We start from the raw sequence: 23,508 nt of genomic DNA on the forward strand, positions 1-23,508 counted from the left end.
GACTGTGTGACTGTGTGTGACTGTGTGACTGTGTGACTGTTTGACTGTTTGACTGTGTGACTGTGTGACTGTGTGTGAATGTGTGACTGTGTGACTGTGTGACTGTGTGTGACTGTGTGACTGTGTGACTGTTTGACTGTTTGACTGTGTGACTGTGTGACTGTGTGTGAATGTGTGACTGTGTGACTATGTGACTGTTTGACTGTTTGACTGTGTGACTATGTGACTATGTGTGACTGTGTGACTGTGTGACTGTGTGTGACTGTGTGACTGTGTGACTGTGTGACTGTGTGTGACTGTGTGACTGTGTGACTGTGTGACTGTGTGACTATGTGACTATGTGACTGTGTGTGACTGTGTGTGACTGTGTGTGACTGTGTGACTATGTGACTGTGTGTGACTGTGTGACTATGTGACTGTGTGACTATGTGACTGTGTGTGACTGTGTGACTGTGTGACTGTGTGACTGTGTGACTGTGTGAATGTGTGAGACTGTGTGACTGTGTGTGACTATGTGTGACTATGTGTGACTGTGTGACTGTGTGAATGTGTGAGACTGTGTGACTGTGTGACTGTGTGTGACTGTGTGACTGTGTGTGACTGTGTGTGACTGTGTGTGACTGTGTGACTGTGTGACTGTGTGACTGTGTGTGACTGTGTGTGACTGTGTGACTGTGTGTGACTGTGTGTGACTGTGTGTGACTGTGTGTGACTGTGAGACTGTGAGACTGTGTGTGACTGTGTGTGACTGTGAGACTGTGTGACTGTGTGTGACTGTGTGACTGTGTGTGACTGTGTGACTGTGAGACTGTGTGTGACTGTGAGACAGTGTGTGACTGTGAGACTGTGTGACTGTGTGACTGTGTGTGACTGTGTGACTGTGTGTGACTGTGTGTGACTGTGTGACTGTGTGACTGTGTGACTGTGAGACTGTGTGTGACTGTGTGACTGTGAGACTGTGTGACTGTGTGACTGTGTGACTGTGAGACTGTGTGACTGTGTGTGACTGTGTGACTGTGTGTGACTGTGTGACTGTGTGACTGTGAGACTGTGTGACTGTGTGACTGTGTGTGACTGTGAGACTGTGTGACTGTGTGACTGTGAGACTGTGTGACTGTGTGACTGTGAGACTGTGAGACTGTGTGACTGTGAGACTGTGTGACTGTGAGACTGTGTGACTGTGAGACTATGTGAGACTGCGTGTGACTGTGTGTGACTGTGTGACTGTGTGACTCTGTGTGACTGTGTGTGACTGTGTGACTGTGTGACTGTGTGACTGTTTGACTGTGTGACTGTGTGACTATGTGACTATGTGACTGTGTGTGACTGTGTGACTGTGTGACTGTTTGACTGTGTGACTGTGTGACTATGTGACTGTGTGACTGTGTGACTGTTTGTGACTGTGTGACTGTGTGACTGTTTGACTGTGTGACTGTGTGACTATGTGACTGTGTGACTGTGTGTGACTGTGTGACTGTGTGACTGTTTGACTGTGTGACTGTGTGACTATGTGACTGTGTGACTGTGTGACTATGTGACTGTGTGACTGTGTGACTGTTTGTGACTGTGTGACTGTGTGTGACTGTGTGACTGTGTGAGACTGTGTGACTGTGTGATTGTGTGACTGTGTGACTGTTTGACTGTGTGACTGTGTGAGACTGTGTGACTGTGTGATTGTGTGACTATGTGACTGTGTGTGACTGTGTGACTGTGTGAGACTGTGTGACTGTGTGATTGTGTGACTGTGTGACTGTGTGACTGTGTGACTGTGTGACTGTGTGATTGTGTGACTATGTGACTGTGTGTGACTGTGTGACTATGTGACTGTGTGACTGTGTGACTGTGTGACTATGTGATTGTGTGACTGTGTGACTGTGTGACTGTGTGACTGTGTGACTGTGTGATTGTGTGACTGTGTGTGACTGTGTGACTGTGTGACTATGTGACTGTGTGACTGTGTGACTGTGTGACTATGTGACTGTGTGACTGTTTGACTGTGTGACTGTGTGTGACTGTGTGACTGTGTGACTGTGTGACTGTGTGACTGTGTGACTGTGTGACTATGTGACTGTGTGACTGTGTGTGACTGTGTGACTGTGTGTGACTGTGTGACTATGTGATTGTGTGACTGTGTGACTGTGTGACTGTGTGACTGTGTGACTGTGTGATTGTGTGATTGTGTGATTGTGTGACTGTGTGTGACTATGTGACTGTGTGACTGTGTGACTATGTGATTGTGTGACTGTGTGACTGTGTGTGACTATGTGACTGTGTGACTATGTGACTGTGTGACTGTGTGACTATGTGATTGTGTGACTGTGTGACTGTGTGACTGTGTGACTGTGTGTGACTGTGTGACTGTGTGTGACTGTGTGTGACTGTGTGTGACTGTGTGTGACTGTGAGACTGTGAGACTGTGTGTGACTGTGTGTGACTGTGAGACTGTGTGACTGTGTGTGACTGTGTGACTGTGTGTGACTGTGTGACTGTGAGACTGTGTGTGACTGTGAGACAGTGTGTGACTGTGAGACTGTGTGACTGTGTGACTGTGTGTGACTGTGTGACTGTGTGTGACTGTGTGTGACTGTGTGACTGTGTGACTGTGTGACTGTGAGACTGTGTGTGACTGTGTGACTGTGAGACTGTGTGACTGTGTGACTGTGTGACTGTGAGACTGTGTGACTGTGTGTGACTGTGTGACTGTGTGTGACTGTGTGACTGTGTGACTGTGAGACTGTGTGACTGTGTGACTGTGTGTGACTGTGAGACTGTGTGACTGTGTGACTGTGAGACTGTGTGACTGTGTGACTGTGAGACTGTGAGACTGTGTGACTGTGAGACTGTGTGACTGTGAGACTGTGTGACTGTGAGACTATGTGAGACTGCGTGTGACTGTGTGTGACTGTGTGACTGTGTGACTCTGTGTGACTGTGTGTGACTGTGTGACTGTGTGACTGTGTGACTGTTTGACTGTGTGACTGTGTGACTATGTGACTATGTGACTGTGTGTGACTGTGTGACTGTGTGACTGTTTGACTGTGTGACTGTGTGACTATGTGACTGTGTGACTGTGTGACTGTTTGTGACTGTGTGACTGTGTGACTGTTTGACTGTGTGACTGTGTGACTATGTGACTGTGTGACTGTGTGTGACTGTGTGACTGTGTGACTGTTTGACTGTGTGACTGTGTGACTATGTGACTGTGTGACTGTGTGACTATGTGACTGTGTGACTGTGTGACTGTTTGTGACTGTGTGACTGTGTGTGACTGTGTGACTGTGTGAGACTGTGTGACTGTGTGATTGTGTGACTGTGTGACTGTTTGACTGTGTGACTGTGTGAGACTGTGTGACTGTGTGATTGTGTGACTATGTGACTGTGTGTGACTGTGTGACTGTGTGAGACTGTGTGACTGTGTGATTGTGTGACTGTGTGACTGTGTGACTGTGTGACTGTGTGACTGTGTGATTGTGTGACTATGTGACTGTGTGTGACTGTGTGACTATGTGACTGTGTGACTGTGTGACTGTGTGACTATGTGATTGTGTGACTGTGTGACTGTGTGACTGTGTGACTGTGTGACTGTGTGATTGTGTGACTGTGTGTGACTGTGTGACTGTGTGACTATGTGACTGTGTGACTGTGTGACTGTGTGACTATGTGACTGTGTGACTGTTTGACTGTGTGACTGTGTGTGACTGTGTGACTGTGTGACTGTGTGACTGTGTGACTGTTTGACTGTGTGACTATGTGACTATGTGACTGTGTGACTGTGTGACTGTGTGACTGTGTGACTTTGTGACTGTGTGACTGTGTGACTATGTGACTGTGTGACTGTGTGTGACTGTGTGACTGTGTGTGACTGTGTGACTATGTGATTGTGTGACTGTGTGACTGTGTGACTGTGTGACTGTGTGACTGTGTGACTGTGTGATTGTGTGATTGTGTGATTGTGTGACTGTGTGTGACTATGTGACTGTGTGACTGTGTGACTATGTGATTGTGTGACTGTGTGACTGTGTGTGACTATGTGACTGTGTGACTATGTGACTGTGTGACTGTGTGACTATGTGATTGTGTGACTGTGTGACTGTGTGACTGTGTGACTGTGTGTGACTGTGTGACTATGTGATTGTGTGACTGTGTGACTGTGTGATTGTGTGACTGTGTGACTGTGTGACTGTGTGACTGTGTGTGACTGTGTGACTGTGTGACTGTGTGACTGTGTGTGACTGTGTGACTGTGTGACTGTGTGTGACTGTGTGACTGTGTGACTGTGTGACTATGTGACTGTGTGATTGTGTGACTGTGTGACTGTGTGACTGTGTGACTGTGTGTGACTGTGTGACTGTGTGACTGTGTGACTGTGTGACTGTGTGTGACTGTGTGACTGTGTGACTGTGTGACTGTGTGTGACTGTGTGACTGTGTGTGACTGTGTGACTGTGTGTGACTGTGTGACTGTGTGACTGTGTGTGACTGTGTGACTGTGTGACTGTGTGACTGTGTGTGACTGTGTGACTGTGTGACTGTGTGACTGTGTGACTGTGTGTGACTGTGTGACTGTGTGACTGTGTGTGACTGTGTGACTGTGTGACTGTGTGTGACTGTGTGACTGTGTGACTGTGTGACTATGTGACTGTGTGACTGTGTGATTGTGTGACTGTGTGACTGTGTGATTGTGTGACTGTGTGTGACTGTGTGACTGTGTGACTGTGTGACTGTGTGACTGTGTGTGACTGTGTGACTATGTGATTGTGTGACTGTGTGTGACTGTGTGACTGTTTGACTATGTGACTGTGTGACTGTGTGATTGTGTGACTGTGTGACTGTGTGAGTGTGTGACTGTGTGACTGTGAGACTGTGTGATTGTGTGACTGTGTGACTGTGTGACTGTGTGATTGTGTGACTGTGTGATTGTGTGTGACTGTGTGTGACTGTGTGACTGTGTGACTGTGTGTGACTGTGTGACTGTGTGACTGTGTGATTGTGTGACTGTGTGTGACTGTGTGACTGTGTGTGACTGTTTGACTGTTTGACTGTGTGACTGTGTGTGACTGTGTGACTGTGTGATTGTGTGACTGTGTGACTGTGTGATTGTGTGACTGTGTGATTGTGTGACTGTGTGTGACTGTGTGACTGTGTGATTGTGTGACTGTGTGACTGTGTGACTGTGTGACTGTGTGATTGTGTGACTGTGTGATTGTGTGACTGTGTGTGACTGTGTGATTGTGTGACTGTGTGTGACTGTGTGTGACTGTGTGACTGTGTGATTGTGTGACTGTTTGACTGTGTGACTGTGTGTGACTGTGTGACTGTGTGATTGTGTGACTGTGTGACTGTGTGACTGTGTGACTGTGTGATTGTGTGACTGTGTGATTGTGTGACTGTGTGTGACTGTGTGATTGTGTGACTGTGTGTGACTGTGTGATTGTGTGACTGTGTGTGACTGTGTGTGACTGTGTGTGACTGTGTGTGACTGTGTGACTGTGTGACTGTGTGACTGTGTGATTGTGTGTGACTGTGTGTGACTGTGTGACTGTGTGACTGTGTGACTGTGTGATTGTGTGACTGTGTGTGACTGTGTGTGACTGTGTGTGACTGTGTGTGACTGTTTGACTGTGTGACTGTGTGATTGTGTGACTGTGTGTGACTGTGTGACTGTTTGACTGTGTGACTGTGTGACTGTGTGACTGTGTGATTGTGTGACTGTGTGTGACTGTGTGACTGTTTGACTGTGTGACTGTGTGTGACTGTTTGACTGTTTGACTGTGTGACTGTGTGTGACTGTTTGACTGTGTGTGACTGTGTGACTGTTTGACTGTGTGACTGTGTGATTGTGTGACTGTGTGTGACTGTGTGACTGTGTGACTGTGTGACTGTGTGACTGTGTGATTGTGTGACTGTGTGTGACTGTGTGACTGTTTGACTGTGTGACTGTGTGTGACTGTTTGACTGTTTGACTGTGTGACTGTGTGTGACTGTTTGACTGTTTGACTGTGTGACTGTGTGTGACTGTGTGACTGTGTGTGACTGTGTGACTGTGTGACTGTGTGTGACTGTGTGACTGTGTGACTGTGTGACTGTGTGATTGTGTGACTGTGTGTGACTGTGTGACTGTTTGACTGTGTGACTGTGTGTGACTGTGTGTGACTGTGTGACTGTGTGTGACTGTGTGACTGTGTGACTGTGTGTGACTGTTTGACTGTTTGACTGTGTGACTGTGTGTGACTGTGAGACTGTGTGACTGTGTGTGACTGTGTGACTGTGTGACTGTGTGACTGTGTGTGACTGTGTGTGACTGTGTGACTGTGTGACTGTGTGTGACTGTGTGACTGTGTGACTGTGTGACTGTGTGACTGTGTGACTGTGTGACTGTGTGTGACTGTGTGACTGTGTGTGACTGTGTGACTGTGTGACTGTGTGACTGTGTGACTGTGTGTGACTGTGTGACTGTGTGACTATGTGACTGTTTGACTGTTTGACTGTGTGTGAATGTGTGACTGTGTGACTGTGAGACTGTGTGACTGTGTGACTATGTGACTGTTTGACTGTGTGACTGTGTGTGACTGTGTGACTGTGTGACTGTGTGACTGTGTGTGACTGTGTGACTGTGTGACTATGTGACTGTTTGACTGTTTGACTGTGTGTGAATGTGTGACTGTGTTACTGTGTGACTGTGTGAATGTGTGACTGTGTGACTATGTGACTGTGTGAATGTGTGACTGTGTTACTGTGTGACTGTGTGTGAATGTGTGACTGTGTGACTATGTGACTGTGTGTGACTGTGTGACTGTGTGTGACTGTGTGACTGTGTGACTGTGTGACTGTGTGACTGTGTGACTATGTGACTGTGTGTGACTGTGTGACTGTGTGTGACTGTGTGACTGTGTGACTGTGTGACTGTGTGACTGTGTGACTATGTGACTGTTTGACTGTGTGACTGTGTGACTGTGTGTGAATGTGTGACTGTGTTACTGTGTGACTATGTGTGACTGTGTGACTGTGTGACTGTGTGTGACTGTGTGACTGTGTGACTGTGTGACTGTGTGTGACTGTGTGACTGTGTGACTATGTGACTATGTGACTGTGTGTGACTGTGTGACTGTGTGACTGTGTGACTGTGTGTGACTATGTGACTGTGTGTGACTGTGTGACTATGTGACTGTGTGTGACTGTGTGACTGTGTGACTGTGTGTGACTGTGTGACTATGTGACTGTGTGTGACTGTGTGACTGTGTGACTGTGTGACTGTGTGACTGTGTGTGACTGTGTGACTGTGTGACTGTGTGACTGTGTGACTGTGTGTGACTATGTGACTGTGTGTGACTGTGTGACTGTGTGACTGTGTGTGACTGTGTGACTATGTGACTGTGTGTGACTGTGTGACTGTGTGACTGTGTGACTGTGTGAATGTGTGTGACTGTGTGTGACTATGTGTGACTATGTGTGACTGTGTGACTGTGTGTGAATGTGTGAGACTGTGTGACTGTGTGTGACTGTGTGACTGTGTGACTGTGTGAGACTGTGTAAATGTGTGTGACTGTGTGACTGTGTGAGACTGTGTAAATGTGTGTGACTGTGTGACTGTGTGACTGTGTGACTGTGTGACTGTGTGAGACTGTGTAAATGTGTGTGACTGTGTGACTGTGTGACTGTGTGTGACTGTGTGACTGTGTGACTGTGTAAATGTGTGTGACTGTGTGACTGTGTGACTGTGTGTGACTGTGTGACTGTGTGAATGTGTGAGACTGTGTGACTGTGTGACTGTGTGACTGTGTGACTGTGTGACTGTGTGAGACTGTGTAAATGTGTGTGACTGTGTGACTGTGTGAGACTGTGTAAATGTGTGTGACTGTGTGACTGTGTGAGACTGTGTAAATGTGTGTGACTGTGTGACTGTGTGACTGTGTGTGACTGTGTGAATGTGTGACTGTGTGACTGTGTGACTGTGTGACTGTGAGACTGTGTAAATGTGTGTGACTGTGTGACTGTGTGTGACTGTGTGTGACTGTGTGAATGTGTGACTGTGTGACTGTGTGACTGTGTGACTGTGTGTGACTGTGTGACTGTGTGACTGTGTGACTGTGTGACTGTGTGAATGTGTGAATGTGTGAGACTGTGTGACTGTGTGTGAATGTGTGAATGTGTGAGACTGTGTGAATGTGTGAGACTGTGTGAATGTGTGAGACTGTGTGACTCTGTGTGACTGTGTGACTGTGTGACTGTGTGACTGTGTGAATGTGTGAATGTGTGAGACTGTGTGACTGTGTGACTGTGTGTGAATGTGTGAATGTGTGAATGTGTGAGACTGTGTGACTGTGTGACTGTGTGTGAATGTGTGAATGTGTGAGACTGTGTGACTGTGTGTGAATGTGTGACTGTGTGTGAATGTGTGAATGTGTGAGACTGTGTGAATGTGTGTGAATGTGTGACTGTGTGTGACTGTGTGACTGTGTGTGACTGTGTGACTGTGTGACTGTGTGTGAATGTGTGAATGTGTGTGAATGTGTGACTGTGTGTGACTGTGTGACTGTGTGTGACTGTGTGACTGTGTGTGAATGTGTGAATGTGTGAGACTGTGTGACTGTGTGACTGTGTGACTGTGTGACTGTGTGACTGTGTGTGACTGTGTGAATGTGTGAGACTGTGTGACTGTGTGACTGTGTGAATGTGTGTGACTGTGTGAATGTGTGAGACTGTGTGACTGTGTGACTGTGTGAATGTGTGTGACTGTGTGACTGTGTGACTGTGTGACTGTGTGACTGTGTGTGACTGTGTGTGACTGTGTGTGACTGTGTGAATGTGTGAGACTGTGTGACTGTGTGACTGTGTGACTGTGTGACTGTGTGACTGTGTGTGACTGTGTGTGACTGTGTGTGACTGTGTGACTGTGTGAGACTGTGTGACTGTGTGACTGTGTGAATGTGTGTGACTGTGTGAGACTGTGTGACTGTGTGACTGTGTGACTGTGTGAATGTGTGAGACTGTGTGACTGTGTGACTGTGTGAATGTGTGTGACTGTGTGACTGTGTGAGACTGTGTGACTGTGTGACTGTGTGAATGTGTGTGACTGTGTGACTGTGTGACTGTGTGACTGTGTGACTGTGTGAATGTGTGAATGTGTGTGACTGTGTGACTGTGTGACTGTGTGAATGTGTGTGACTGTGTGACTGTGTGACTGTGTGTGACTGTGTGACTGTGTGACTGTGAGACTGTGTGTGACTGTGTGTGACTGTGTGACTGTGTGTGACTGTGTGACTGTGTGACTGTGTGTGACTGTGTGACTGTGAGACTGTGTGACTGTGTGTGACTGTGTGACTGTGTGTGACTGTGTGACTGTGTGACTGTGTGACTGTGTGTGACTGTGTGACTGTGTGACTGTGTGACTGTGTGTGACTGTGTGACTGTGAGACTGTGTGACTGTGTGTGACTGTGTGACTGTGTGTGACTGTGTGTGACTGTGTGACTGTGTGACTGTGTGTGACTGTGAGACTGTGTGACTGTGAGACTGTGTGACTGTGTGTGACTGTGTGTGACTGTGTGACTGTGTGACTGTGTGACTGTGTGACTGTGTGTGACTGTGTGACTGTGTGACTGTGTGACTGTGTGACTGTGAAAAAGTCAGAATTTTGAGAAAAAAGTCAGAATTTTGAGAAAGTGGCGTACCCGTCCTCTCCGGCGGTGTACATGCTACGGCGCCGGCGGGTCTGGGCCGGCGGGTCCAGGCTGCAGACAGGAAGTAGTTCTGGGTACAGGAAGACGGGCCGCGTGGCGAACAGCCAGGCCTCGTCTGCAGGCATCAGAGGGAAGGCCAGACCTGAACAGAACGAGGATCAGAACCAGGATCAGAACCAGGATCAGAACCAGCTGAAACAACCACACACAGCAGCAGGTCACTTCAGACTATATAACCAGCATGGCCCCTACTAGAACACACACACACACACACACACGTTGTTAAATACCAACAAACTACATGTACGTACAATATATATATGCCGTTAATACCTGTGTAATATATACCTGGCTGCTAAATCCTCAGAACCGTTACAGGATGTGTATTTTGTAAATTGTGTAGCTTTTTTTAATTATAATTTTTGTATGCATGCTTCTTAGCATTAAGCTGTCTGTGGCTCTTTTCTGCTGTAACAATGTAAAGGTCCTCTCTGTGGGACAAAGGTGTTCTGATTGTTATGACTCCTGTCCTTACTCCTGGTGGCAGGGCTCATGGTGGGGAGCCAGCGTCTGGAGGAGGCAGGAGGACCAGGACCAGGACCCGCTGTCTGCTCCTGCAGGAGGTCCAGAGCCCCCTGAAGGTTACACCCTCTGAAGCTGCTGCTGAGGAGAAGCTCCTCCCGACGCCTGGCAAACCGCTGCAGCTCCTCCTGTGGGGGGGGGGGGGAGGGGGTTACTGAAGACTCAGAGGCTTTATCGTCATTTGCAGCTACAGTGAAGATAAACAATCTGAAGTCTAAGACATAAAACGCTCGCTTCAAATGTTGAGAAAAGTTCAACTTTTGAAGCTTTGACGGAAGCGTCAGCCAATCAAATCATATGCCAGTGCAAGCTCTAGCCAATCAAAACGCGTGCTTGTTTGTCCGGGACGGGAGATTCATGTGATTGGTTGTTGGTCGAGTTTCAGACACGCCCACCTGCAAGCTTCAACGCACGCCGCCGTGTGGACGCTGAGTAACAGGACTGAGTTGCTCCCGAGTGAGTGCAGTGTTTCCCCTAGGTTTACTGCCTTCGCAGGGTGCTGCTCGGGTACCCCCCCCAACACGGGGGCTCCTCTGGAGCAGAGAGGAGCTGTGGATTATTGTTATTGATAATCGTACAGTAACAAAGTATTTGTACATTAAAAAGTAATAAAGTACAGTGTTACACTATTACTTTATTCAAACTGTATTCCCTTCTTATCATGTTGTCTACACTTCTTCCTTTCATTGTATTTAAATCACCTGACTACAGCATATAACATACCTGCTGCAGCCCTGTGCTGCTGCTGCTTCTCTCTGCCTCATCCTCTACTGCTGGAGGCAGCTCCACCTCATCTGATCTCTGATATGAGAGCAATCTGTTATGATCATATTGAGCTATTGGTGTGAGTCTAACATTAAACAGTCTGCTTGTCATACATTGCTGACGATACATTTTAAGTGGCAATTTGTTGAGTCACTCCCGCTAAATGCCGGTAGCATCAAGCTAGCAAGTCCTGCATTAGCCTCACATCAACAGGTGTAGACAGAACATCCAATTATCCTGAGCTAATTTACTGAATAAACCAACTCACATCTCAATACTGTAGTTCAAAACCGCGGAACCTGCTCACCATCTGTGAGCTATTTTTAGAATGCGCACGTTACGTTCGTTGTCGCGTTCGCGCGCGTCCACTCGGTTAAAAAATAATAATAAACGAATTTGAAACTGGGGGGGGGGGACGACGACGACACAAACGGGCAGACAGCAGAGCTCGGGGCAATAAAACAGATTTGTTTGACTTTTTTACACTTTGTTGTTCTCCTCCTTTCCTCCACTCTTGTATCTGATTGTGAGTGTGTGCATTCGTGTGTGTGGGGGGGGGGGGGGGGGGTGCCCCGCCCTTCAGAAACAGAGCGGAGGGAGAATGTGAATACGAGAAGCATGACACTGAAACATGCACATTGGATAAATAACATGGCGTTTAGTTTATTTAATAAAAGAGCACATGTTCAATGTGAAAAGTGACCGTAGATAGATGACTTCAGTTGCAATTTGGTGCTATATATATATATATATATATTTTTTTTTGTTCAATAAAAATAAATAAAATAAACACCTTGAATTTCAGACGGGGCGCGGGGCTCATGGTAGGAGAAACACTGGAGTGTGAGTGTGTGTGTGTGCTCACCAGGTAGTGTTTAGTGATGCAGTTCTCGTGGTTCAGGGTGTCCAGACGGCGAGTCAGCAGGTGGACCTGAGTCAGCAGCTGCACATGCTGGAAGAGAGAAGCATGTTCATTAATGAGGTTTTTATAAATCGCTTTATGTTGGAAGAGTATGATGCCCCAGCACTGAGGACTTGGTTAGGGTCAACCAGCAGTGAGGACTTGGTTAGGGTTAACCAGCACTGAGGACTTTGTTAGGGTTAACCAGCACTGAGGACTTGGTTAGGGTTAACCAGCACTGAGGACTTGGTTAGGGTTAACCAGCACTGAGGACTTGGTTAGGGTTAACCAGCACTGAGGACTTGGTTAGGGTTAACCAGCAGTGAGGACTTGGTTAGGGTCAACCAGCAGTGACGACTTGGTTAGGGTTAACCAGCACTGAGGACTTGGTTAGGGTTAACCAGCACTGAGGACTTGGTTAGGGTTAACCAGCACTAAGGACTTGGTTAGGGTTAACCAGCACTGAGGACTTGGTTAGGGTTAACCAGCACTGAGGACTTGGTTAGGGTTAACCAGCACTGAGGACTTGGTTAGGGTTAACCAGCAGTGAGGACTTGGTTAGGGTCAACCAGCACTGAGGACTTGGTTAGGGTTAACCAGCACTGAGGACTTGGTTAGGGTTAACCAGCACTGAGGACTTGGTTAGGGTTAACCAGCACTGAGGACTTGGTTAGGGTTAACCAGCACTGAGGACTTGGTTAGGGTTAACCAGCACTGAGGACTTGGTTAGGGTTAACCAGCACTGAGGACTTGGTTAGGGTTAACCAGCAGTGAGGACTTGGTTAGGGTTAACCAGCACTGAGGACTTGGTTAGGGTTAACCAGCACTGAGGACTTGGTTAGGGTTAACCAGCACTGAGGACTTGGTTAGGGTTAACCAGCACTGAGGACTTGGTTAGGGTTAACCAGCACTGAGGACTTGGTTAGGGTTAACCAGCACTGAGGACTTGGTTAGGGTTAACCAGCACTGAGGACTTGGTTAGGGTTAACCAGTACTGAGGACTTGGTTAGGGTTAACCAGCACTGAGGACTTGGTTAGGGTTAACCAGCAGTGAGGACTTGGTTAGGGTTAACCAGCACTGAGGACTTGGTTAGGGTTAACCAGCAGTGAGGACTTGGTTAGGGTTAACCAGCACTGAGGACTTTGTTTAGGGTTAACCAGCACTGGGGACTTGGTTAGGGTTAACCAGCACTGGGGACTTGGTTAGGGGTAACCAGCACTGGGGACTTGGTTAGGGTTAACCAGCACTGAGGACTTGGTTAGGGTTAACCAGCACTGAGGACTTGGTTAGGGTTAACCAGCAGTGAGGACTTGGTTGAAGGAACTTTCTGGTAGTGTTGGTCTAGAAAGACTGACACAAGGGGCGTAACGGTTCACAAACATTTCGGTTCGGTACGTACCTCGGTTTTTAGGTCACGGTTTGGTACAGCAGAAAAAATTATAAAAAAACAAAATAATTTTTGGGGGTTTTTAATTATTATTAAACTGTGAATATTCACTCAAATAAATACAAAATATGATCAAATAAACATTAAGGTGCAGCATTTCGATGAACTGAAATCATCTTTATTTGAACTGTACCGGTGATATTCACGTTCGGGTGATGCCTTGTCAAATGAGTGTGCAAGTTTGATGTATTGCCAGCCGCGTAACCAACTTTAGTTGAACAATGGCGACAAACAGCTTTGGTTTGGTCCACCTGTCTTTGTCCGTCATCCTTGTACGTAACTACGAAATCAAAATGTTCCCAAACCGGAGACTTCAATGATGCTGGAGGATTTTCGAGCTCAACTTTATCTGCGTTCCCCATTTCGACAGTTCCCCAAATTACTGACTACATTTGAACGCATCCCTGTGACCAGCTCTCAGTGTATGCCTCTCGTCCAATGAAATGACTTGCTCGCTCTATGACGCGTTGAAATCAATGTTAGCAAATTACTCTGAATGCTGCGACGCAGCACCTGAGATTACTTCCAAAAAGTTGTTCACGTTCTCAATTGTTTACGTTTAACGTTATATTTGTTTGTTACACTTCGGTACACACGTGTACCGAACCGAAAGGCCCGTACCGAATATTTTCGGTACGAATACGTATACCGTTACACCCCTAACGGACATACATCTCTAAGGGCAGGCAGGAGGACTGTGTTCAGCTCTCGGAGCACATTGTGAGGGACTGTCTCTGAAAGGAAACTGTGAGATCATTTTGTTTTATTTATTTTATTTGTAGGCCTATGCTTTTAACACTGTCTGTGAGGTACATGGTTTTTGGTTGTTGTTCAATAAGAAAATACAAATAAACATATTGTGAAAAAGACATGAGGTGTTTATACGTATAGGAGGAGTGTGTTCTAGTGTTGCATGGTGTACCGATACTTGAAAGGTACCGCGATACCCTGCCGTTAAAAACGGTACGGTTCCTCCGTTTCATTAGTATCGGTACTTTAAGAATGACGAGGAAAAGCACTCCGGTGAGAAAGCGCTGTTTTAATAAGAGCGGTGTGTGTTCAGCGCTCTGCTTCCACTCCCTGCACTGCAGCTGCAGCCCCGCCCCTCTCAAGCACGCTCTAAGCCCCTCGCCTCTCTCGTGCACGCGGCCACGCGCTAGCTGCCAGAGCATGTGAGAAAACGAGAAGCATGGCTGCAAGGGGGAGTGCAACTGCCGCTGCGCCTCGGCTTGTTGTCAAAAAAGACGCCAGAAGCGAAATGTAGAAGTATTTGAGCTCTGACAGTGAGGGCAAGCCTCCAGACACCACGAGGCCTGTCTGTGAGACATGGTTTAGATCCCTGCAAACCAAGGGAGCCTAAGGACACAACGAGGCCTGTCTGTGAGACATGGTTTAGATCTCTGCAAACCAAGGGAGCCTAAGGACACCACGAGGCCTGTCTGTGAGACATGGTTTAGATCTCTGCAAACCAAGGGAGCCTAAGGACACAACGAGGCCTGTCTGTGAGACATGGTTTAGATCTCTGCAAACCAAGGGAGCCTCCGGACACCACGAGGCCTGTCTGTGAGACATGGTTTAGATCCCTGCACACCAAGGGAGCCTACGGACACAACGAGGCCTGTCTGTGAGACATGGTTTAGATCCCTGCAAACCAAGGGAGCCTACGGACACCACGAGGCCTGTCTGTGAGACATGGTTTAGATCCCTGCACACCAAGGGAGCCTACGGACACCACGAGGCCTGTCTGTGAGACATGGTTTAGATCTCTGCAAACCAAGGGAGCCTACGGACACCACGAGGCCTGTCTGTGACACATGGTTCAGATCCCTGCAAACCAAGGGAGCCTCCAGACACCACGAGGCCTGTCTGTGAGACATGTTTCAGATCCCTGCACACCAAGGGAGCCTAAGGACACCACGAGGCCTGTCTGTGAGACATGGTTTAGATCTCTGCACACCAAGGGAGCCTACGGACACCACGAGGCCTGTCTGTGAGACATGGTTTAGATCCCTGCAAACCAAGGGAGCCTAAGGACACCACGAGGCCTGTCTGTGAGACATGGTTTAGATCTCTGCAAACCAAGGGAGCCTACGGACACCACGAGGCCTGTCTGTGAGACATGGTTTAGATCCCTGCAAACCAAGGGAGCCTAAGGACACCACGAGGCCTGTCTGTGAGACATGGTTTAGATCCCTGCAAACCAAGGGAGCCTACGGACACCACGAGGCCTGTCTGTGAGACATGGTTTAGATCCCTGCAAACCAAGGGAGCCTCCGGACACCACGAGGCCTGTCTGTAAGACATGGTTCAGATCCCTGCACACCAAGGGAGCCTACGGACACCACGAGGCCTGTCTGTAAGACATGGTTCAGATCCCTGCACACCAAGGGAGCCTAAGGACACCACGAGGCCTGTCTGTGAGACATGGTTTAGATCCCTGCAAACCAAGGGAGCCTACGGACACCACGAGGCCTGTCTGTAAGACATGGTTCAGATCCCTGCACACCAAGGGAGCCTACGGACACCACGAGGCCTGTCTGTGAGACATGGTTTAGATCCCTGCACACCAAGGGAGCCTACGGACACCACGAGGCCTGTCTGTGAGACATGTTTCAGATCCCTGCAAACCAAGGGAGCCTCCGGACACCACGAGGCCTGTCTGTGAGACATGGTTTAGATCCCTGCACACCAAGGGAGCCTAAGGACACCACGAGGCCTGTCTGTGAGACATGGTTTAGATCTCTGCAAACCAAGGGAGCCTACGGACACCACGAGGCCTGTCTGTAAGACATGGTTTAGATCCCTGCAAACCAAGGGAGCCTCCGGACACCACGAGGCCTGTCTGTGAGACATGGTTTAGATCCCTGCAAACCAAGGGAGCCTCCGGACACCACGAGGCCTGTCTGTGAGACATGGTTTAGATCCCTGCAAACCAAGGGAGCCTCCGGACACCACGAGGCCTGTCTGTGAGACATGGTTTAGATCCCTGCAAACCAAGGGAGCCTCCGGACACCACGAGGCCTGTCTGTGAGACATGGTTTAGATCCCTGCAAACCAAGGGGGCCTCCGGACACCACAAGGCCTGTCTGTAAGACATGGTTTAGATCTCTGCAAACCAAGGGAGCCTACGGACACCACGAGGCCTGTCTGTGAGACATGGTTTAGATCTCTGCAAACCAAGGGAGCCTACGGACACCACGAGGCCTGTCTGTGAGACATGGTTTAGATCCCTGCACACCAAGGGAGCCTCCGGACACCACGAGGCCTGTCTGTGAGACATGTTTCAGATCCCTGCAAACCAAGGGAGCCTCCGGACACCACGAGGCCTGTCTGTGAGACATGGTTCAGATCTCTGCAAACCAAGGGAGCCTCCGGACACCACGAGGCCTGTCTGTGAGACATGGTTCAGATCCCTGCAAACCAAGGGAGCACATCAAACTTGGCTAAGCACCCGCCGACCGGCATCCAGAGCTGTTTAAAGAATTTAAAGACCGACAGGTTAGCGAATGTGAGAGATAACATAATTACATCATGCTCAAGCCCATTCCCTCAAATCTAAGTCAAACAAGTTTAATTTATTTTGTGACAAACGAACGTTTTCGTAGTTTGACGAGGCAATTAATGATAACTGTCTAATATGGCTATCTTTTTAGCTAACTTACCAATGTGGCTAACATCTGCAATATACATTTTGTCCATAATTATTTATATTACTGTCACATGACATGTACATGTTAATAAAATATTAATATAAATGATATTTTATAAAACAAAAAAGTTGTTTGAGATGATGCTTAATTTTATTTAATACGAATTCTTGTCATTTATTTTGTTTATTGTTCTCATTGTTTAAAAGTTTGTGTTATGGTTCTGCTGTGAAATAAAGCACAATAATTACATTTAAGAGTGTTTCCCTTTTTTTAAGAAAAGTATCGAAAAAGAATCGGAATCGCAATTCTTGACTTGGTATCGAAACCAAAATGTTGGTATCGTGACAACACTAGTGTGTTCAGTACCAGGCCTGGTCAGGTCTCAGTACCTGCTGGATCTGCTGCTGCAGCTGCAGTTTCTGGGTGTGGTCCAGGTGGAGGGGGGGGCAGACGCCTCTCTGCAGGACTATGATAGAGGTGGTGGGCTGTGGGCTGGGCTGTGGGCTGGGCTGTGGGCTGGGCGGGCCCTTCAGGTCCCGGTGCTGGTTGGTGGAGTCCTGCAGGGCCCTCCTCTGCTGCAGGGCCTCGTACTGCTTCCTGACAGCCCTGCGCCGCTCCGTCAGCATGCTGGCTAACGGGGCCTCGAACCTGCAACAGAGAGGAAAACCACTTCCTGTGAAGCTGCGTGAAGAGGAGATCCACATCATCATCATCATCATCATCATCTCCAGCAGGAAGAACAACATGAGCTATCTGAGTGTGCTTCTGTGGCAGCAGAATGCTTTAGAGCTCTCTGGATGGAGATCTGATGGATCAACATGTTTCCCCTCAGCTGGAGTGCTCTCCATGAGCTCAGTGGAGAGACTCCAGCTGGGGAGCTTTCTCTCCCTCCTCACCCAAACAGTAACAGCACTTCTCTGCTGCACCGCCCCGAGAGGAGGGCCTGCAGACCCTGGGGTCGTGTGTGTGTGTGTGTGTGTGTGTGTGTGTGTGTGTGTGTGTGTGTGTGTGTGTGTGTGTGTGTGTGTGTGTGTGTGTGTGTGTGTGTGTGTGTGTGTGTGTGTGTGTGTGTGGTAGAGGTGAGGACTGAAGGTGTTACCGTAGAGCTGCAGGGACGTTGAACTTGGCTCCAGTCTGTGACGGTTCCTCCTCTTCCTGCTCCTCAGCGGCCACTTCCTCCTGAAGCTGTGGAGAGAAACAGACGGACCTCAGAACCAGACGCTCAGAACCAGACGGGTCCGTTCTCCCTGAACTCAGAACCAGACGCTCAGAACCAGACGGGTCTGATGTCCCTGACCTCAGAACCAGACGGGTCCGTTGTCCCTGAACTCAGAACCAGACGGGTCTGATGTCCCTGAACTCAGAACCAGACGGGTCCGTTCTCCCTGAACTCAGAACCAGACGGTCCATTCTCCCTGAACTCAGAACCAGACGGGTCTGATGTCCCTGACCTCAGAACCAGACGGGTCCGTTGTCCCTGAACTCAGAACCAGACGGGTCCGTTCTCCCTGAACTCAGAACCAGACGGTCCGTTCTCCCTGAACTCAGAACCAGACGGTCCATTCTCCCTGAACTCAGAACCAGACGTCTCCCTGAACTCAGAACCAGACGGGTCCGTTCTCCCTGAACTCAGAACCAGACGTCTCCCTGAACTCAGGACCAGACGGTCCATTCTCCCTGAACTCAGAACCAGACGTCTCCCTGAACTCAGAACCAGACGGGTCCGTTCTCCCTGAACTCAGAACCAGACTGTCAGTTCTCCCTGAACTCAGAACCAGACGGGTCCGTTCTCCCTGAACCAGACGGTCCGATGTCCCTGAACTCAGAACCTGACGGTCCGTTCTCCCTGAACTCAGAACCAGACGGTCCGTTCTCCCTGAACTCAGAACCAGACGGTCCGATGTCCCTGAACTCAGAACCTGACGGTCCGTTCTCCCTGAACTCAGAACCAGACGGTCCGTTCTCCCTGAACTCAGAACCAGACGGTCCGTTCTCCCTGAACTCAGAACCAGACGGGTCCGTTCTCCCTGAACTCAGAACCAGACGGTCCGATGTCGCTGAACTCAGAACCAGACGGGTCCGTTCTCCCTGAACTCAGAACCAGACGGGTCCGTTCTCCCTGAACTCAGAACCAGACGGTCCGATGTCGCTGAACTCAGAACCAGACGGGTCCGTTCTCCCTGAACTCAGAACCAGATGGTCCATTCTCCCTGAACTCAGAACCAGACGGGTCCGTTCTCCCTGAACTCAGAACCAGACGGGTCCGTTCTCCCTGAACCAGACGGTCCGATGTCCCTGAACTCAGAACCAGACGGTCAAATGTCCCTGAACTCAGAACCAGACGGTCAAATGTCCCTGAACTCAGAACCAGACGGTCCGTTCTCCCTGAACTCAGAACCAGGAGGTCCGATGTCGCTGAACTCAGAACCAGACGGGTCCGTTCTCCCTGAACTCAGAACCAGATGGTCCGTTCTCCCTGAACTCAGAACCAGACGGGTCCGTTCTCCCTGAACTCAGAACCAGACGGTCCGATGTCCCTGAACTCAGAACCAGACGGTCAAATGTCCCTGAACTCAGAACCAGACGGGTCCGATGTCCCTGAACTCAGAACCAGACGGGTCCGATGTCCCTGAACTCACCGTATCAAAGAGTTCTTCCAGCAGCTCATTCACCTCCTTCTCTGTAAGAGGAGAAGATGGGTTAACTCTGAGGGTGAGGCAGGGATAACATATAGTTCAGACCCGGACCTAAACCCAGACCCGGTCCACAACACCTACTGGTGATCTGCACGGCCCGGTCCGTCCTGTAGTCCTCCAGGTCCGGTTCGTCAAGGTCCTCCAGGACGTTGTACTCTGGGTCGTCGTCATCATCAGCTTCCTCTGAGAAACGAAAAAACTCAGTCAGCTAAGGTCTATACATCGGGGACATCGGGAACATCGGGAACATCGGGGACATCGGGGACATCGGGGACATCGGGAACATCGGGGACATCGTCTCTGACTCCTCTCTAGTGACTCCTCGCTGCACGGCCACATACTAAACAAACCAACGATTTGCCTTATTATTTTACTGGCTTCTAAATGATCGTATTGCTTCCACTAAGAAGAACAGACCCCGTTCCACTGCGTACCTTCTGCTGAACTGAGGCAACAAAAACCTACGTTAAAAACAACGGCAGCACTGAACAAGGTTTTCTGTAAATGCTTAGTGGCGGTGTGTTGCCGAGTATTAAAGGTCTCCTATTATGCAAAATTCTCTTTGTGATGTCTCCTCCACATCCCCATCCCCATGTGTCCCCGGTGTGTCAGGAGACTCACAAAGTGATGTCTTCTCCACATCCCCATGTGTCCCCGGTGTGTCAGGAGACTCACTAAGTGATGTCTTCTCTACATCACCGTGTGTCCCCGGTGTGTCAGGAGACTCACAAAGTGATGTCTTCTCTTCATCACCATGTGTCCCCGGTGTGTCAGGAGACTCACTAAGTGATGTCTTCTCCACATCCCCATGTGTCCCCGGTGTGTCAGGAGACTCACAAAGTGATGTCTTCTCTTCATCACCATGTGTCCCCGGTGTGTCAGGAGACTCACTAAGTGATGTCTTCTCCACATCACCAAGTGTCCCCGGTGTGTCAGGAGACTCACAAAGTGATGTCTTCTCTACATCACCATGTGTCCCCGGTGTGTCCCCGGTGTGTGAGGAGACTCACAAAGTGATGTCTTCTCCACATCACCATGTGTCCCCGGTGTGTCCCCGGTGTGTGAGGAGACTCACAAAGTGATGTCTTCTCCACATCCCCATGTGTCCCCGGTGTGTCCCCGGTGTGTCAGGAGACTCACAAAGTGATGTCTTCTCCACATCACCATGTGTCCCCGGTGTGTCAGGAGACTCACTAAGTGATGTCTCCTCTACATCACCATGTGTCCCCGGTGTGTCAGGAGACTCACTAAGTGATGTCTCCTCTACATCACCATGTGTCCCCGGTGTGTCAGGAGACTCACAAAGTGATGTCTTCTCTACATCACCATGTGTCCCCGGTGTGTCAGGAGACTCACATAGTGATGTCTTCTCTACATCACCATGTGTCCCCGGTGTGTCAGGAGACTCACTAAGTGATGTCTTCTCTACATCCCCATGTGTCCCCGGTGTGTCAGGAGACTCACAAAGTGATGTCTTCTCTACATCACCATGTGTCCCCGGTGTGTCAGGAGACTCTCAAAGTGATGTCTTCTCTACATCCCCATGTGTCCCCGGTGTGTCAGGAGACTCACAAAGTGATGTCTTCTCTACATCACCATGTGTCCCCGGTGTGTCAGGAGACTCACAAAGTGATGTCTTCTCTACATCACCATGTGTCCCCGGTGTGTCAGGAGACTCTCAAAGTGATGTCTTCTCTACATCCCCATGTGTCCCCGGTGTGTCAGGAGACTCACTAAGGGATGTCTTCTCTACATCCCCATGTGTCCCCCTCTGAAATGCCCCATCAGAATGGAGTATTGTGAGTGTGCAGACTCCCCTGGAAATAGGCGTCGGCAGGTGAGGCAGGTGTAGTCACGGCTCTCTTGATATATGTATTACTTTCTAATTTCTTAAGACCCGTTGACATCAACCCGCTACAAAACATATATGCAAACAATGCTGATCTGCTGCACCAGCAAACTAACCAAAATCATGGAACCTTTGGACATGGGAAGCACACTCAGCAGTGTCTCTCATTTTCCCGTCTCTGTACAAACGACTGGAAAACAATACAAAGCCACCAACTCGACTTCAACAAAGCAACGCACTGTTCATCACAATCTGTCTGCTGCTATTTGGAGATATTCATCCGTGTCCTGGTCCAAACCACGCTGAAGCCAACATCACCGCGGTCGGCACACTCAATACAACTTTCCCACGGAGTGATGTTTGGCTTACCCCGGGTGTCGGGAGAGCAGCGGAGGTCGAGGCGGCTGGCTGTGGGCTGAGCGGAGCGGCGCTGTTCGGGGTTGACCGACAACGATGGACCACCGTGAGGGGCAAGGGGGACGCTGCTGTACCACCGCATGACACTCAAAACAACACTTTCTCTGGCTGTAATAATCCACGTGCATTTGGAAACATTAACACTCCAAATGTAAACAGGAAGCAGGTAAACCCGGCAATCAGAAAGAACCGGAACCGGAATTTCTTTCAGACCGTCAATAACTCAAGAACAGTCTGGGATCCCAAAGCTAAGCCATCAGGCCTTTTAGGGGGACATCTGAACATAAGAAGCATCAAATCTAAAAGTGAGCAAGTCCATCATCTTTTAATGGACTCCAATTTAGACTTTTTGTGTTTATCCGAGACCTGGCTTCATGAGTCCGCCCCCACAGCAGCCTTTCACGTACCGGGTTTTAACATTTACCGGAGGGATAGACGCGGCTCAAAAGAAGGCGGGGTTATGATTTATGTCAAGGACAGTATTCCCTGCAATGAAATACAGTGGTCGAATTAAATATAACTGTCACCACAAATGTCATTTGCTCTTATTGTAATTTATAGGCCTCCATCTTCAAATAATCTTTTCTACGAACATCTTAAGAAGTTATTAAGAGAATGTAATTTCAACAAAGAAGTTATTATAATTAACTGGGAGGATAAATCGGCCAGAAAGAATCTAGAACAGATAACTGATCATTTTGACCTCGTGCAACTGATCAGTGGACCTACAAGAATAACAAATTCAACCAGCACTCAAATTGACTTAATATTTAGTAACCGACCGGAGAGAATTTTTAAATCTTTTAACATGTTAACTGGTCTTTCTGACCACAATAGGACTTTAGTCGCCAGGAAACTAACCAAAAAGCGTTTTAGCCCTTACGTCAGGAAATATGAATCTTGTGGAATCCCCAAAAACAAACGAGACCTTTACAAATGCTGTTGAACAGATGAAATGGGAAGATATTTTGCCTGGAATAGACCATGAAGAAGACAGTAAAATGTTCTCAAAAACGTTAGAGAGGAGTATTAACAACTTCAACTGCAAAATCAAGCATAGAAATGACAAACACACTGTCCCTTGGATAAAGGAGGATATTTTCAGACTAATGAAAGAACGTGATCTAGTCTTAAAAACTGCAATCAAAACTAAATGAAGCCATGACAGAAGTAATTTTACTATGCTTAGGAATAACGTTTTAAAGAAATGAAGGAAAGCTAAGGCAGATTTCTTTTTAACTATAATAGACAAGGCAGGAGGTAATTCGAAAAACATTAAAAACATTAACTGGTAATCAACATAGGGAAAGAAAACAGTTAGAACTTAAAGTAAACGGGAAGCTTCAGGCGATGTCGCTGAAGTTTTAAATCACTATTTTATTGATTCTGTCGCTAACATTGCACCGTGGTTTTCTCCAGACTGCACAAGTAATTGTCAAATTGATGCAATGGAGCCGGCTTTCAGCTTGAGAAGCACAACTGAAGCAGAAGTTAAAAGAGTAATTAAATCCCTGGAACCGTCT

General features: G+C 48.4%; 1 protein-coding gene across 1 annotated transcript in view; it reads right to left on the reverse strand.

Annotated features, from left to right (window-relative positions):
- Nucleotides 1-23,508, reverse strand: part of gon4lb (gon-4 like b) — an 88,458-nt gene that overhangs the window by 35,335 nt on the left and 29,615 nt on the right. The window contains exons 10-16 of the mRNA XM_079691828.1: nucleotides 19,801-19,902; nucleotides 19,663-19,703; nucleotides 18,123-18,208; nucleotides 17,413-17,671; nucleotides 11,890-11,976; nucleotides 10,213-10,387; nucleotides 9,669-9,819 (exon numbers count right to left, since the gene is read on the reverse strand). Coding sequence (XP_079547954.1) covers nucleotides 9,669-9,819; nucleotides 10,213-10,387; nucleotides 11,890-11,976; nucleotides 17,413-17,671; nucleotides 18,123-18,208; nucleotides 19,663-19,703; nucleotides 19,801-19,902 — 901 coding nt within the window. The remainder of the gene's footprint in view (nucleotides 1-9,668; nucleotides 9,820-10,212; nucleotides 10,388-11,889; nucleotides 11,977-17,412; nucleotides 17,672-18,122; nucleotides 18,209-19,662; nucleotides 19,704-19,800; nucleotides 19,903-23,508) is intronic.

Source organism: Notothenia rossii (genome assembly GCF_949606895.1).
Source record: "Notothenia rossii genome assembly, chromosome: 7".
Classification (NCBI taxonomy): domain Eukaryota; kingdom Metazoa; phylum Chordata; class Actinopteri; order Perciformes; family Nototheniidae; genus Notothenia; species Notothenia rossii.